The sequence below is a fragment of the Suricata suricatta genome, chromosome 8 (genome assembly GCF_006229205.1).
Source record: "Suricata suricatta isolate VVHF042 chromosome 8, meerkat_22Aug2017_6uvM2_HiC, whole genome shotgun sequence".
Taxonomy (NCBI): Eukaryota; Metazoa; Chordata; class Mammalia; order Carnivora; family Herpestidae; genus Suricata; species Suricata suricatta.
The window spans coordinates 98,780,150-98,797,318 of record NC_043707.1 but is presented as its reverse complement, the minus strand read 5'-3'; the positions used below and the strand labels follow the sequence as shown (position 1 = coordinate 98,797,318).

At 55.5% G+C, this 17,169-nt stretch overlaps 1 protein-coding gene across 1 annotated transcript in view; it reads left to right on the top strand.

Annotated features, from left to right (window-relative positions):
• The window catches only part of BSND (barttin CLCNK type accessory beta subunit), a 10,740-nt gene extending 4,020 nt beyond the window's left edge, over nucleotides 1-6,720 (top strand). Inside the window, exons 2-4 of the mRNA XM_029947850.1 lie at nucleotides 2,364-2,458; nucleotides 4,106-4,375; nucleotides 5,257-6,720. Coding sequence (XP_029803710.1) covers nucleotides 2,364-2,458; nucleotides 4,106-4,375; nucleotides 5,257-5,656 — 765 coding nt within the window. The 3' untranslated portion in view covers nucleotides 5,657-6,720. The remainder of the gene's footprint in view (nucleotides 1-2,363; nucleotides 2,459-4,105; nucleotides 4,376-5,256) is intronic.
• Nucleotides 6,721-17,169: the final 10,449 nt, after the last annotated feature.

The window sequence follows — 17,169 nt, the reverse complement described above, 5'->3', positions numbered from 1 at the left end:
GGGAGTGGTGGTGATGGTGATGATACTGGTATGATGATAATGTTGATGGAGATGATGGTGATGATGGAGGTGGTGATGGTGATGATGTTGATGGTGATGATACTGGTATGATGATAATGTTGATGGAGATGATGATGATGGAGGTGGTGATGGTGATGATGTTGATGGAGATGGTGGTGGTGATGGTGATGGTGATGATACTGGTATGATGATAATGTTGATGGAGATGATGGTGATGATGGAGGTGGTGATGGTGATGATGTTGATGGAGATGGTGGTGGGAGTGGTGGTGATGGTGTAGTCATGGTGAAAATGATGACGGTGGTGGTGGTGGTGATGGTGATGGTAATATGATGATGATGTCGATGGAGATGATGACTGTGGAGATGGGGATGGGGATGGTAATGATGTTGACGGACATGAGGATAGTGGTGGTGGTGATGGTGACAATGGTGGTGGTTATGATATGATGGTGATGGTGAGAGAGATGATGGTGGTGGTGATGGTTGTGGGGGTGGTAATCGTGTTGATGATGATGATGATGGTGGTGGTGAGGAAGAAGGGAGGGAGGTGATGACTGAGCCATGAGGTAATGAGGTAGAGGAGTGGGCAGCTTCTAAGAAGGACAGAGCCAGAGGCCAAGTGCAGGGCATCTTTGGCAGGTGTGGAAGACACCAAGACCCTTGCCTTATTTCTAGACATTTAGGGAAAGCCCTGTCCCCTCTATCCATCATCCCTTGCTCCCCAACAGGATGGAGCTTTCCTGGTGCAGACAAGGGTCTTTTACTCATCATGCTCTGTAGGAAGAGATAGACGGGGCTGCTACTTATGACCTTGATGTAATACAGTAGGGTCTCATGTTGGTTGAACAGATTTTCAGTTGAGGACAGCACACGCCGAGTGGTCAGACAACTTCATCGTCAGTAGCATCTAACTATTGTTTACTGAGCAGCCACTGTGTGCCAAGCACTGTGCTGGGACATTCTCATACATTGTCCCCGGAGTCCTCACAGCAACCCCAGGGGACAGGTATCTCTGGCCCCATTTAAAAAACTGTGGTAAAATACACATCGCATAAAGTTTACCGTCTTAGCCATTTTTAAGTGGACAGGTCAGTAGTGTTAATTAAATTCACATTGTTGTGCAACCAATCACCACAGCTCCTTTCATCTTGTGAAACTGAAACTCTGTTCTATCCATTAAACAAGAACTCCCCATCACCCTCCCTCCAGTCTGTGGCAACCACCATTCTCCTCTCTGTCTCTATGAATTTGAGTATTGAAGGTACCTCTTATATATGTGGACAGAATTTGTCTTTTTGTTACTGGCTTATTTTTTTAATGTTTATTTTCGAGACAGCACAAGCAGAGGAGGGGCATAGAGAGGGGGACAGAGCATCCGAAGCGGGCTCTGCACTAAGAGGTTGACATCAGTGAGCCCGATGTGGGGCTTGAACTCACAAATCTTGAGATCATGACCTGAGCTGAAGTTGGACGTTCAACCGATTAAGCCACCCAGGCGTCCCTGTTACTGGCTTATTTCTTTAAGTTTCATCCATGTTGTAGCCTGTGTTAGAACTTCCTTCCTTTCTAAGGCCAAATAATGTTCCATTGCATGCATATACCACGTTTTGTTTATCTATTCATCTTGTTGGACACTTGGGTTGTTTCCACCTTTTGGCTATTGTGAATAATGTTGCAGATATCTCTTCGAGGCTAGCCCATTTCACAGAGGAGCACATAAAGGCTCTGAGAGGAGGGATGACCTCCCTGAGGAAGGAATCTCCCCCAGTCTTTGGAGCCCCCAAAGCAGGGCTCCTTCAGTCTTATCCCACTCCCTCCTTTAGTGACCTGCTCTCCTCTGCCACCCAGTGGCCACCCCATGTACTGCACTTGCAGAGACCTCTTGATCACCGAAAATTCAAGGACAGGGACTAGTGGGTGCAACTTCAGCTGTTCCCTTCCCTTCCACCACAGCCTCTGTGCCAAGAAATCTATGACAGTGTTCTGCCCTCCACTCACTCACCAGATATGCATGAAGCACCTACTCTGTGTCAGGCACATTCTGGGCACTGGATGAGGACCCTGGGAAATGACAAGATACGGCCTCCTCCAGTGCAGGGATGTTTGTCTCATTTGCTCACTGCTGCTCCCTAGGCCCAAGGAGAGTGCTTGTCACACAGCTGGTGCTCAGTAAATGTTTTTCGGGTGAAATGAAGAGCCAGGTGGGAGCAGGCGTCTAGAGAGCCATCCACCCCCTGGTGCTGGGCCCTGAGTGAGCCTCTCTCCTGTCACCCGGGGAGGCCCTCCTGGTCAGGATGGGTGGGGGCGCTGCAGAGGAGCCTTTTCTCCTTTGCCTTGCAGATCACCTTCATACCCGCTGACTCGGACTTCCAAGGCATCCTGTCCCCAAAGGCGCTGGGCCTACTGGAGAATGGGCTTGCCGCCGAGAAGAAGAGGTAAGGTGCCAGGCCCTCCGGGGTGGGGGTGGAGCAGCGGCAGCCCCTCTGGCCAGCCTCCTCTTGCAGAGGAGAGTGATGGGGTCAGGTCGGAGGGTGGGCAGTGTCTCCTCTGCTGGCCGCAGGGTCTGCGTTGCCCCCTCACTTACTGAGAGCATGCTATTAATAATCAGGGATTATTCTGAACTCACAATTCTATGAGGTAGGCATGATTATTCCCATTTTACAGATGAGGAAACTGAGGCTCAGGGACTTTGTCCTGTCTTAGAGCGACTTAGGGGCAGACAGGAAATCCAAAACAAGCGTGACCCTAAATCCCAACAGCTTTGACAGCTACTATGTCAAACAAGGGGCATGTTGCTGGCCTAGCACAGCCCTGTGAGATTTGGGAAAAGCGTCTTTCCTGTCCCCGCCCCACCTGTAAAATAGGGGTACTAATATCACCTTTCTCCTAGGGCTTCGGGGAGAGATAAGTGAGATAATATAAGCAAAGTGCTAAGAACAGAACTTGGTGCAAGGTAGGCCCTCTCCCTAAGTGTGTCAGAGTTAATCAGAACTGCTTCCTTTGCACCTGAGACCAAATCAGGCATTTTGCACTCATTATTTCCCTCAGTCCTCATAGAAACCCTTTACACGGATGTGGAAACTGAGGCTCAGAAAGGACAACCACAGGCCTCAAACCTCATAGGGAGTCAGTGATGGGCCAGACAGGCCTGCCTCCTTGGAGGTGCCAAGCCCTCCAGGCCTGGAGACGGAGTGGGACCGGCCACCCTCCCCAGTCCACTATCTGTGCTCAGAGGGCCAAGCTGCACGTCCAGGGTCTGTGACCAGGGCCCTGGAACTCTCTGCTTTGCTTGGGGAGGGAGGCAGTGATGGTGTTTTCTGTTCTGGGTGTCCAGAGTGACCGAATATCCCCAGGGGAAGGAGGTGGCTAGATTCTGGGTGGGCATAGGGCTCAGCCTCGGGATCAGGCACACAGGAAGGGCCACTGCACAGAGCTGTTTCTCAGGCTCCTCCTGTGTGATCCTGGGAAAGGGAGCTAGTCTCTGAACCTCGCTTCCCAGAGGGGCTGTAGAGAACATAGGGAGCGTGATGGCCGGAGCCCTGGCCTGCCACCTGGTGCCCGAGGCACCCCGGGCAAACCAGCTGACGTCCCGGTGCCTCCCAGTTACGGTAGGATTAGATGAGCCCCTGAGCCTGGCAGGCAAGGCAGCTGGGCTGCTGTCCTCATCCGAGCAACGGGGAAGATCACTGGGCTCCAAGGTGGTGTCCGGATAAACGGGATGGGAAGCGTGGCCTCAGCCTGCCGTCTGAAAGGCAGCCCACTCTCAGCCGATGCGGCTGGTGTGCGTCTCCCAGCAGTGCTTCGGGGGTTAACTTTGGAGACATGGAGTAAAAGGAGCAGTGGACTGAGAGTCTGAGCTCTGCCACTCCTTCGTGGGCCTCAGTGTTCTCATCCACAAACAGGGTACAGTTACATCCCCTAAAGGCTTCTTTGAGATCTGGGAAGACCAGATGTCCAGAGCGGGTGGGGTTGGGGGTGGGGCTAACACCAATGTCTCCTCCTGTGTGTGTGATGTCTGCCGAGTGGCCCTTTGCCCACCCACCTGTCTGTGCTTTCTCGGCTGTGTGCTGTGTCCCACCCAGCCTCCAGCCCCCGTACGTCAGGCTGTGGGAGGAAGCTGCCTACGACCAGAGCCTGCCCGACTTCAGCCACATCCAGATGAAGGTCATGGGCTACCGCGAGGACCCCCGGCCCCTGCTGGCCCCCGAGCAGGGACAGCCGCAGCTGGGAGCCAGTGCTGGAGAAGAAGGTGGCCCTTGTGAAGCTCAGGCCTGGACGGAGGCTGCGGTGGTCATCCACAGGGGCTCAGAGGAGGACGGGGGAGAAAGAAGCTCGACTGAGAGCAGGCCTGGGTGAGTGCACAGGGCGCAGCAGTGGGGGTGCTGCCCAGCTGGGGGGGAGGGGCTGTGGACTGCTGGTGGTGGGTGGGGGACATTTGGGGGTGGAGAGAGCATGGGGGCGGGGACACCCTGAGAGACAGCATGTGGAGCAGACGCATGAGTCTGGGCTCCTCTGTCGTGTAGCCTTGGCAAGTTTCTTAGCCTCCTGAGCCTCAGTTTCCCCATGTGGGAATAATCGCTCCTACCCCAGAGGGCTGTTGTGAGAACTGGGACAGTGTGTTTCAGTGCCAGGCACACCACAGCCCCCTGCAGTCTCTGAATGCTCATTGTCAGTCCCCCCGGGGGCAGGGAGTCAGACAACCTGAGTTCAGACTCGGGCTTTGCCACCGACATGCTCTGTGTCCTCGGGCAGGGCACCCCCCACCCACCCTTCCCTGGCTGCTTATGAACCGGGCTTGTCATGCCTCCATTTACTCATTTATCCTACTGCGGTCGCTGGCACCTACTGCCTGCCCACCCCCTGGGAGGCCCCCCCACCCCTCTGGAGCTCCCCGTCCAATGTGTGAGGCAGACGAGGGAACCGAAGGTGGCCCCTGAGGGGCTGCAGAGGCAGAGGAAGGACCCAGTGTGGATAATAACATAACAATGCCCATTTCTTGAGTACCTACTGTGTGCCAGGCATTGTGCAAAGTGCTCTGCACACACGGTGTGCTGTAATCTTCAGAGACAACCCTAGGAGTAAGTACAATGATTTCTCCCCCTTGACAGGGGAGGAAACTGAGGCCCAGACAGGTGAACTCACCTGCCCCGGGCCTTGCAGCCAGTGGCTGGAATTGGGACCCAGGCACTTGGACTCAGGGCTCCCCTTGCCCTCTGTGCCTTTGCCCCTGCAGCCTGCAGGCCTGTCCCCAGAGGTCTGCACCCTTGGCATCCTTCCAAGATGACCTGGATGTGGACTCCAGCGAGGGTGGCAGCCCCAACCTGTCTCCACCTGATGGTGACGAATCTCCTGGGCCGCCTGGGGAGCCCTGGGCCCACAAGCAGCAGCTGGACCGCTTCCGGGACTTTGCCCTGATCGATGCCCCCACGTCAGAGGACGCACCTCCAGAGCAGCAGTGGCCCCCCTGTTGGCAGCCGTCCCAAAGGACGAGGGAGGAAGAAGAGAAGGCTTCAGACAGAGGCACAAAGGAGCCAGAGCAGGAAGAGGAGGACTTGTACTATGGGCTGCCGGACAGCCCTGGGGACCCCTTTCCGGACAAGGAACTGGGCTTTGAGCCCGACGCCCAGGGCTGAGATGGGACACTCCCCGGGTTATCTAGCCCTGCACTGCTGCTCACCCCCACGTGACCTCATGGGGCCTCAATGTCCCTGTCTGTTAAATGGGGCTGTATGGAGGTTTGTAGGAGACAGTGGACCCGAGCGCACTCTGACGGCTCAGAGAAGTGCATGGGGACAGGATGTTTGCGTCTGTGGACCACTCATTGCTCTCCGTTCTTAGTTTTCTCTGGTGAGGCTTTGCAGGTAGACTAGGATTTGTTGAGAAGTTTCGCAGCCGCGGGGGCCTTCAAGAGCCTTTTCTTTTTCCCCTTAAGCTGGCCTCTGAGCGAGGCCCAATTTGGTGCCACCCACCGAGGCCCTGATCCTCTGTGAGGGTCTCTCGGGGTCCCCATTCCTGTGGAGTCTTGGACCCACCATGCCCCTCCCGCCCCACGCCCAGAGGATGGTGTGATCCAGGTTCAGTCAGAGCTAACCTGGCCCAGCCTGCCCACATCCCGTCCCTCCCAGGGCCCAGGATCCTAAACCTTCCATGAGTCACCTCTGCGAAGCTCCCGGCTTTCTCCCTGGTCAGCCCCCCACCCCTACCTCCTCTCCTCCAATTCCACGCCGCCCTCCCACTGCCCCAAGCCCATCCCAAGCCATCCCCTCCCCCAGCGTGCCCTTGCTTCCTTGCGTGTCTGGCGAATCCACGCTCATCCTTCAAACCCTCCCCCAAAGCTTTGCCTGATGTTCCCACCTGGCGGAATGGGTGCTTTCCGGCTCCTCTGTGCCACCTTTGGGCCTCGAACTCTCACTGCTGAGGCAGGGCTGCCTGCCCGTGGCTCAGGCGTTTGCTCTCCTCACCTCAGGATCTCCTGTGCTCAGGGCAGTGGTCACAGAAGGTTTACAAGCCTGACTGGAGCCTTCTGCAGGTGATGCCCCCTTGCCCAGCCCCGAACTCTCAGACCCGCACCCCTTCACTCTCTGGCATTCAGATCTCCAAATGGCATGTACAGGACTCACAAAGGCGGGCAGAAGGCCCCCCAGAAACGCCTTTCCCCACAGAATATATCTGCACTGGCCTATGATCGCAGTGGAAACGAAGCCTCCTGGCTTGATTCAGTTCGATTCGAGTGGTGTTTACTGAGCACCTACTGTGTGCCAGAATCTTTAGGGGGCGAGAAACCTGAACTTAGAAGGTTCTTACCCTCCAAGAGCTTACAATCTACTGAGCTTGGGGTCTTGTAAGTTAGGAACCGAGTGCAGAGGGAAAGCCAAGGCGGGAGCAGCGAGGCTCACAGTGGACACACCAGATAGTAGAGTGACAGCCACATGGCCATCTGGGGTCATCGAATGCAGTGACGGCTAGTTCAGGCTGCCTGAGCTACTCCCAAAGATACCACGGTCCTGCAGCTCCCAGTGATGCTTGTATGAGGCTGATCTCTGCCAACGCCTGGGGCCCCAGCACGGATAGTGGCAGTGTCAGAGAGAAGGCCGGTGACACTGCACCACACCAGGCCTGGGGACTCAGAGCCTGCATCCTGGGCCTAGGTTAGACCTAGGGGGTCTCAGCCAAGCGGGGGATGCCCCCTGTGCTGAGTCAGAAGTATATGCCCTGGGCGGTGGGGCGGGGGGGGCAGCCTGGGTGGTTCAGTCCATAAAGTGTCAGACTTCAGCTCAGGTCATGATCTCATGGTTCATGGGTTCGAGCCCTGTGTTGGGCTCTGTGCTGACAGCTTGGAGCCTGGAGCCTGCTTCAGATTGTGTCTCTCTCTCTGCCCCTCCTCTACTTTCACTCTGTCTCTCAAAAATAAATATTAAAAATTTTTTAAAAAGTACACACCCCTGGAGACATACTCCCCCTTTGTTTTGGGTCATTACCACCTTCAGCCGGAAAGCCTCTATAGAGAAGGGCGCCCCAGGGCTCATCCGGTCTGCTGTCACATGCTCCTGCCAGGTGGCCCAATGGTGGACAGTAGGTGCAGCGTGCTCCTAGGCCCTGCTTACTAAGGCAGGGGAGCAGAGGACCTGTATCAGAAGGGGTGCCAGGGCAAACAGCTAAAAGAAAGTTTTCGCTGTTTAAAGGGGTCACCTTCACCTGCAAATTCTTTTATGTGTAACCACCACCCACCCCCACTCTGGGCGGGATAAATAAGACATCGTGTCTGGCCGGCCCTGTGGGCACTCTCTGGAAAGTGAGCACCAACCACGGAGGTGTGCCCAAGTGGGACAGCCGCGTGGCACAGAATCACAGGAGTGGCCCATGCCCCTGAATCACACCCGCAGGGTGCTCCCCAGACCCCACCAGAGAACCCAGAGCCTCGGGTCACCAGGCCCGCCAGCAGAGAGCCCAACCCTGGCCTGGGGCGTGGCATGGGGCTCGGGGTGGCAGAAAGAGATGGCGAGATTCAGGCTTTGCCCATCCTGGGCCTGCCACATCTGGCTGCATGATGGGGGTCCCATATGCGTGGTCTGCCCAGGACAGGCCTGGTCTATGCCCACCGTCCTCACTTAGTTGTTATTAGTGCACTCTTTCACTATGAAAATGATCTCATTGAAGGACTTGGACACGTCTGGTCGCCTCTGTGGCCCTCCTGTGTGAAAGGAAGCAGATGGCCGTCTGCCTTTGACTTCTGCAGAGTTAGGAGGGGGGTGGGTACTGGATAGAGTCCATGGGCCAGTGCCCTGCAGGAGAAGCCCCCCAGATCTCACCCAGAGTTAATAGCTGGGTTCCCTGTGGCAGCGACGGGCACAGACCCCAAGGCAACCATGGCTCAGGGGCGTGAGATTACTGGGGGTTAGGGGGAGTTGAGGGAGCGTCTGGGGAATTGGGGCTCTGCTCCACGCTGGGTACCATTGGGAAGCAGGGCTCATGCTGTCGTTGGCAGAGGGACAGCGGTCACAGACCAGCCAGGGGAGGCAGGGGTGCCCTTGTTTGCCTGGGCTCGGCCACGGTTACTCAGTGGCCTCAATTTGCCTTGAGCGTCATGGTCACAGAGTGGCCTGATGCTGATGTTCCGTGAAATTGTTCACGTTCAACAGGATGGGGAGGCCTAGCTGTGAGGGCCAGGCTGCCCTTCCTCCTCAGGGCTCACTGCCTGGGGGTCCTCCCTGGGGGGCTTGCTAATGACTATGGGGTCAGGGGACTATGGGGAGAACATGGGGTGGGTTTCGTTCCAAAGGAAGGGTCTGCAGCATTTTAAATGTTTGAAGAGCAAGGGGGTGAAGGGGTTTTCATTCCATTCGGCTGTGACCTTCCCAACCCGGTGATTTGCCTTGCCAGCTTGTTACACCTGAAATCCCATCACTGCGCTCAGTTACCTTGGCCTTGACAACTTTGTCTCCTCTAAGAACATGGGCCTCTGGGACAGCCCCTCTCATTGGAGGATGAACTGGGAGGAGGGCGCGGTCTCCGTGAGGGCCCAGGGGTGGGTAGCGTGCCCTTCAGGCCTGGAGGCCTTGGTAAGCGCAGGGGGATGTTAGCGCTCAGCCCCAGGCTCCAGACCCATGCACCATGGCAGAAATTCCTGCTCCCTTCACCCTTCAGTCAGGTCAGAGGGACTTTGGAAGTTTCCACTCTCTGGGGAGGAGAAGGCCCTGGGGGGATAGTCCCTGCCCTTCCCTGGGCAAGAGAGTGGTCCCAGGGGCTGTGAGCTTGGGCTTGCCCTGACCTTGGGCAGGTTGCAGCCTCCCCCAGGCTTCTGCCCCTGTTCGCCATGGGGCTAGGTGGACGCAGACAAGATGCCACTTTTATTAACTGTCCTCAAGCACTGTTTCAGGTGCCCTCGTGCCCATTATCCCAACTGGTCCTCACAACCACCCTGGGGACAGATCTGTCAGCCCCGCAAACTACATGTTTGCTCTACATCCTAGACTTTGGAGGCAGAAAGACCTGGGCTTGAACTCAGCCTCTGCCAGTTCCTTGCTGTGTGACTTCGGACAAGTCGCTGCCCCTCTCTGAGCCTCAGTGTCCACATGTAGGCAACGGGGAGGATGTTGTGGAGAGTTAAGAGATGTAATGTGTCCAGCACATAGCAGGTGCTTGACCAGTGTCAGCAAGTCCTTCCCTCTCTGGGCTTCCGTTTCCTCATCTGCACAGTGTGGATCCACTCTGTCCTGCTTATAAATCAGCCGTCAGTGAGTAGAGTCACTGGTAAGAAAATGCACGCGAGAGCCCTTTGCAAAGGGCACCGAACATCTGTGGTGTTCAAGTATGGTGTTAGTCGAGGGGCAAGAAAGCTAATAGTGAGCCATGGGGAGCGAGGGCACAGGATATCCCAGCCCGAGGGGAAAGAGGAACAGCACGTGAGCGAGAGTGGGGAGGCCCCAGGACCAAGGAGGAGACACTGGATGGTTTGTGCTGGTCGCATCGGGCAGCAGACCACGTTCCGAGCATCTGCTGAGTGTTAGGGCTGTGTGTGTGCTAGCTCTCTCGGACCCTGAGACTGCCCTTCCCTGCGGCAGAGCTAGGATTCGAACAGAAGTCCCAGCTTGTGCTTTGTCCGCTGTGCCCTCTGGTCTGTGCACAATCACGCGCCTACTGTGCTCTGTTCACCTGATCTCATTTCAGCCTCCAGACCTGCAAGGGCGACGTCCTGTCCCCGTTTTACAGATGAGGAAGCAGACTCAGGGAAGTTGATTAATTTGCCCATCCTCCTAGAGAAGGGCTGAACGGAGGAGTGAGGGACAGCCAACCCTACTGAGGACAGGAGGAAGTCACATATCAGTAAATCAGGCAGCAAGGTTCCGCTGAGCACCTGCCGACCTGTGCCTTTTGCTGTGCTCATGCTGAGGGCAGACCTGCCCTGCTCCCACACCTTCCCTGACTCCCTATTGTCCACAGCGTAAGGCCAGATTCCTCAGCCCGGTGCTTGAGGCCCTTCATGATCTGCCCCAACCGCCCCCAAATAGCCGATTTGTTGGCTGCTCCCTCCAGTGCAGCCGCTGGAAACCTGACCCTTCACACCGCGCTGCCCACGGAGGCTGCTCCCCTGCCTGGTACCCTTTGTCTCCTCCATCATCCCTCAAGGCCTGGCTCAAATTCCACCTGTTCCCTGAGGCCTGAACTGGCCCACCCTCCCCTCCGGGGACAGAACCCACCCCCACCCCACCCTCTCCACAGGCTCCTTCCCCAGGGGGGCACACCGCTCTGGTCCCAGCACTTCCTACGAGACTAGCTACGTGTGTGACAGTCTTCCCACCAGGCCTGGGACCTCCTTTGAGGACAGGGGTCTCTCCCCAGCCATACTTTTATCCCCGGGACTTCACAAAAGCTGGTGGCTTTTGAAAAGTAGTGTGGTGGAGGAGGGGCGCCTGGGTGGCTCAGCTGATTAAGCATCTGACTTCGGCTCAGGCCACGGTCTCTCACCTCGGGCTCTGCGCTGGGGGTGCAGAGCCTGCTTGGGAGTCTCTCTCTCCCTCTCTCTGCCCCATCTGTGCGCTCTCCTTCTCTCTCAAAACAAATAAATACACTTAAAAAAAGAGAGAGAGAGGGAGAAGTAGTGTTGTTGAAACAGGATGGAATTTATCCGGAATCAGCTGAACCAGGTGCCTGCTCTGAAGGCTCGCTGGCCCAGGAGCACCAGCTGCATAGCACAGGGAAGGGGCGTGGCCTCGGCACAAATCAGACTGAGTTGGAGAGTGGGTTTCCCTCTGCCTAGTTCTGTGACTTTGACCAAGAGACTTGCCCTCTCTGGTCCTCGGTTTCCTTATCAATAAGATGAGGTCATCACCACCTACCTGATAGCGGGTGGTGAAGATTAGAGGAGAGGGTGCCACCAAGTGCTCAGCGTGGGTCCGGTGTGTGGGCGCCCTCAGTAAATGGTCGTTCTCATTATTGTTACAGTTCGCGGAGCTGAGGGGGAGATGTATTATATGTAGACATCAGGGGCCCGTGTGGACTTGGGGTTGATGGCCAAGCACTGGATTATCAATCAGCTCTTCCCAAGTGTGGGTCAATGGACCAGGCTGGGCTGGCAGCATCAGACTCTCTGGAGAAGTTTTAACAGTCCAGTGTCCTTGAACCACCTCCAGGGAGGTCTGGGAGGGTCTGAGGTTTGAACAAGCCAGCCAGGTGATTCTAATGCACATAGGGCTTAGTCTTTTGGTTTTCAATGGGTTAGCAAGAACTGGAATGGTTGGAAAGGGACCCAGAGAAGGTGGGGCTTTGCAAGCCAGGATTTAAACAAGAGAAGGAAGGGACAAGGGTACGTCTGGCACAGGGCACAGTATAGACAAAGCTCCACAGGAGAGAGGGAGGAAGAGGTTTCTAGAACCTAGAGGAGACTAGTCTGCTGGAAGGATTGTGGATGAAGTCAGAGAGGGGGCCTGGAGCTAGGTCACAGACTCCCCGAATTCCTGCTACAGGGCTGAGATTTGATCTGATGGGCAAGTGGGATCCATGGATGGTTCCTGACCAGAGGAGTGACATGAAGAAAGGAGTGTTTAGAGCATATTCTTCTGGTTAATAGATGCAAAAGAGAATGGAGGGGACATACTGGTGGCAAGAAGGCTGGCCTGTGGTCTGTCTCAGGAATTCAGTTTCCAACCTGGCCTGTGACGGTGGTCCTGGGTGGATGTCAGGTCAGCCAGTGTCCTAGATTCCCCAAGGCTGACCACAGGCCCTGCCATGCAGAACAGGGAATGCTTGGTAGAGGCTGGATCTTCTGTGGAAGACACCAGAGCCCTGGCCAAGGCAGCCGCGTTCAGAGATTGCTTAGGGGGAGAGTAGGGAAGGGCCCAGAGACCCAGAAAGTGCCCAGTCAGATAACGGATCCCACAGGTATTTTTTCACCAGGTGAAAATTTCCCGAGCCACCTGCACATTCTCCATGTTGAACCTGGGCAGGAGCAGACCTGAAGTGGTGGGTGGGCGGGATGCCTGATCAGTGAGCCCGGGGAGCCCGGCAGCGGAGGGGGAGACCTCATTATTCCTTCCTTCCTTCCTTTATTCTGGCTACACTCATCAAGCACCTGCTTGATGTCACCCCGTGTTCCAGGCCCTGGGGCTAGAGAGATGCACCTGACCCAGACCCAGGTCTGGGGGGCCCGCACTCCAATGGGACTACTGTAACGTGAGCCGTTACGGGCACTGTGGTCACTCCTGGGCAGCACGGTGGGGGGTCTGGGCCCACCTGGGGAGTTCGCAAGAGCTCCACAGACAGGTGACTGGCATCGAGCTAAGTCCAGAAGGCTCACTATGGAAGGAAGGAAGGAAGGGGAGGGAGACCAGCTTGAACACGGGCTGGGCGCCCCCAGCCACCCCACCGTGTTCCAGGAACTGGCCCAGGGGAGGTGGGAGTCGAGCTGAGGCTAGCACGAGGAAGGCTGCAGGAGACATGCGCGGGGAGTGGGGCCTGCGCAGGGGCACTGTAGATGTCCTGGAGCACCCGGGAAGCCCTGGCCGGGGGGGGGGGGGGGGACTGACGGGGACACACTACAGCATCCGTGGTAGGAGGACCTGTAACCTGAGAACCGCCCAAAGAATGAGCAGTCACACCTGATAGAGCTCACCATCCTTCCCAGAGGAGCTAACATAACAATCAGACAGGAGGAGAAAACAGAGTTCATCCACAGGAAAGATCTGCAGCCGCATGAAAGAAACAAAGGAAAGAACACAGTCATCCTCAGGAATGATCTAAGGAATGCAAACCGAAGTGACTAGAACGCAGTTTACTCATAACATTGGCCATGTCTCGTAAAGAGGGTGACAACGGCGGTGTTAGCGAAATGCAGAGGGACAGTGCTGTTTCTTACACTGCCGGTGGGAATGGAAAGGACAGGAGCTCTGTGGCGGGGGGTGACATGGTGGTGCCTGGTGAGCACCTCAGCACTGCCCCCCTGCACTCTTCAAGGCCACACACCGGAGCTGAGGCTAAGAACTAACCCGGAGTGCCAAGATGGACTACAAAAGGGTGTTTACAGTCGCCTTAATAAACATCAGCAGTCGGAGATGGGCTACGTAATCGGCTACAGCTCTGCCAAGGGGACCGTCCCCGGTATAAACATGGGGAGTCTTCTGACGGAATCAGATCTCCTTCCCCTGCTCTCACAGTGCCACACACCCCTCCTGGGCAGCCTATCCGAAAATCGTACTGTCACACTTACCTGGGAATCCTTTTGGTGACTTCCCGAGTTCCTCGTTAGACCCTCAGCTCCCTGAAGGCAAGGACTGTGTCTATCATGTCCATCACGGCATCCTCAGGGCCTAACTTAGTTCTTGCAACACAACAGGCCCTCAATAAATACCTGTTAAATCAATGACTGAGTCTGTCTTTTTTTTTTATTGTGGCAAAAGGCACATAGCATAAAACATGCATCTTAATGCTTTCTGGGTTAAGTACATCACACCGCTGTACACCCATTCCCAGCACCCATCTCCACTTTTTAAAAAAAATATTTATTTTTGAAAGGGGGGGATCTGAAGTGGGCTCTGTGCTGACCACAGAGAGCCCGACGCAGGGCTCGAACGCATGAACCGTGCTATCATGACCTGAGCCGAAGTCGGAGGCTCAACTGCCTGAGCCACTTAGGCGCCCCCCACCCATTTCCACTTTGCTCACCCCCAGCTGAAATCCTGTGCCCATGGGACACTCACTCCCTGTGCCCCCTACTCCCAGCCCCTGCTGACCACCCCTCTCCTTTCTTTTTTTCCAAATCTCCCTCTCCCCTGCCAAGCTGCTGGGTCTATATTTATTGGCGTGGAAGGAGGTTCTTGATAAACAATGAATAAAAAGAGAAATTATAAAGTAGAATGCAGCAGACACTGTTCATTCCCTCCTTCCTTGATTTTGTCGGGAGGAATCTCATGACCAGTCCAGGGCCATACCTTAAGATCAAACCAAAATGCAGTCAGGACGATCCTATTCCCTACTGCCAGCCTGGCTAATGAGACCCAAAAGTTGGTGTCCCTTGAGAAAAAGTGTTTGCTTTCCTGATAAAAATGCAGAAGTGACTAGCTTTGCTGGCTTTGAATACAGATACAATGGCTGGCGCAGCTGTAGTCATTTATCACCATGAGGGAAATCCCAAGAGAATCAGAGATCTTGGGCCTATGAACTGGCAAACCAAAGCCAGCCACCGCTGGTCCTTCAGCTCTGGGATACTTTAACCCGATGTGTTCAAGCCACTGTATTTGCAGATTGAACTTACTCCCAACAGATACAGGATATGGTCCTGTATATATCTATGTGTAGCCATGAATAGAAAAAAAAAAAAACTCAAAGAGATTATCTCTGGGTGATGGGCTCCTTCCTTAGGAAATTTTTATAGTGAGCATGTAAATAATGATCAATAAATAACATCTTCACATTCAGCAAATAAACAGTGATGCTAGTTCTACTTAAAAAAAATAAACTCTTGGGCTTTCAGGAAGTAGTTCACTCCCATCCGACCCGAGAATTTGAGGGAATTTTCATGCCTGTGGGCATGCTGGAGAACAGATTCCATCACGGACTCAGGGCCCTGAACTTGACCTACAGAGGTCCCATCTGAAACAGTATGTTATCCCAACCTTATGAGGGGGGCAGGGCCCAGGTCATGGTCCCGGGAAACATGAGAACCTGAGGCTCTTCGAGAGGCAAACAAGGGCCGGCTCCAGTGTGGGGGGGGCTGGGACTCACCCTCTGTGGCCCTCCTGGCCTCCCCGCTCCCAGCCAGCCCCTCCAGCACCCCAGATGCCCCACCTCTCCCCCTGGGCCTTGAAGCCAGCCCCCGTGTCCCCGAGTTCTTGGCCTAGGCATGGCCCTCGGCTCCCCCAGGACACATCCGTCCTCACCCTTCTCCGCTGGCCCATCTGCCAAGCAGGTTCTCAGCCAGGGCTGGGCAGGTGACTGGGTTAGAAGGGCCGCGCTGGGCCTGAGGCCCCAGGAAGCCGGGACAGCTGTGGGGTCTGTGGGGGAGGGCCTGACAGGCAGCACTTGTACTGGCAACAAACACAGGTTTACACCAGGTGGCATGGCTATCTTTTCCCAAAACAAACATGGATTATGGCTGTGAAAGTGACCCTGGAGGAAAGGAGGGAGAAGAAGAGGAAAATGCCAGCAGAGAATGAAAGGGAAAACACGCTAAGGGGCTGATGTTGATTCTGTACTTGGCAAATGTCCCCAGGGTCACCGCTGTGCTGCGTGGGGACACGGGCTGCACCGAGAGCCGGTACTTTTCTCTGAGCACAGCGGTGCTGTTTTCCGACTCTTACACACACGTTAGCTACTTGGATCTTCACCCCAAGGGTGGCAGGCAGGGCCATCCGCGATGCATCAAAGAAAACTACCCTGAAGGAGAAGCGAAGGCAGAGACACCCCAGGGGAGCGGGAGGGCCAGGGAGCACTGAGGGCCAGAAGGGTTTTTTTTTTTTCTTTCTGGAATTGTTGGAAAGAGCGGGGACTGGACCATCAGGATGGTGTGTGCCTGTGTTCTCTCCTGTGAGGAATCTGGGTATTAGCTATGACCCTCTCCATCTTTTTCCTGTGGAATACGGGGCAAATCAGTCAGGAACAGTTTGATATTCCCAGTGACTCCAGTTTTCTTCTCTCTCTTCCTTTCCTTCCTCCTCCTCCTCTCTGCTTCCTTTCTCTTCTGAATTATGATGCTCAACCCATCTGCCTGAGCCTTCGTTTTTCCAATCAAAGTGACAGGATGCCAGTCAATGCCACTCCACCTCTTCCCAGGGAACACCTGTATCTTTCCTGTCTGAGGTGGGGTATCCAGACTCTACCCCTGATTCCCCGCGGGATCTCCCCAGCCTCTGTGTCCACCCCGTGCCTTGCAATGCCTGAGGGGGAGGGTCGAGGTGGTTACTGCCCTGTGGATTTCAGGGCCTCTGGCCATGCAGGCTCAGGTGGCTGCCTTCCCTGCATCATTAACACCTGACACCCTGACCAGGAGGTGATGGAAATATTTTGGCCTGGGGGTGACGGGCCAGTGGCTGGGAGCTGCCATGGCACATTCCTCCCAGTCCCCACCCCCACTTGCCTGGAGTTCTGGGGCTGCTGGGAATTCTTTCCTTGCACCCTAGACCTCAGGGAGCTTGATGGAAATTGGGGGCCAGCGCTTGGGGTCTTCTGGATGCAAACTGGGGATACAGTGGGTGGTTGTATGGAGGATGGGGCTGCCCTCCAGCCATTCACTCCCCCCTCCATGCGTGTGCCCTTCGCTGGTGCTATGAGAACATAAAGCATTTGCAGAACTGTCATCTCATCTGGCCTCACCTCTCCTCAGAGAGGTTGGAATTCTCGTTACCATTTTACAGATGAGCACACTGAGGCTTGAGAGGTGCAGGGACTCGCTCAGGCTCACACCACGGGTTTAGTGGCAGAGCTGAGAGTAGCACCGAGCCCCAGATCCCAGCCTGGGGTCCTGTCTCATCTGCCTGCCAGGCCTGTCTGTTCTGAGAGTACTGCCTGGAGGAGGCGACGCCGACGCCGAGGCCAGTCTAGAAAGATGTAAGTGAACAGCACACACGCGGCGTGGACCCGCCGGTGGATGCAGGGAGGAGTGCAGCAGCCTGGACCACTTTCAGCACTGCCCCGGGTCCAGGGAGCAAACCCTTTG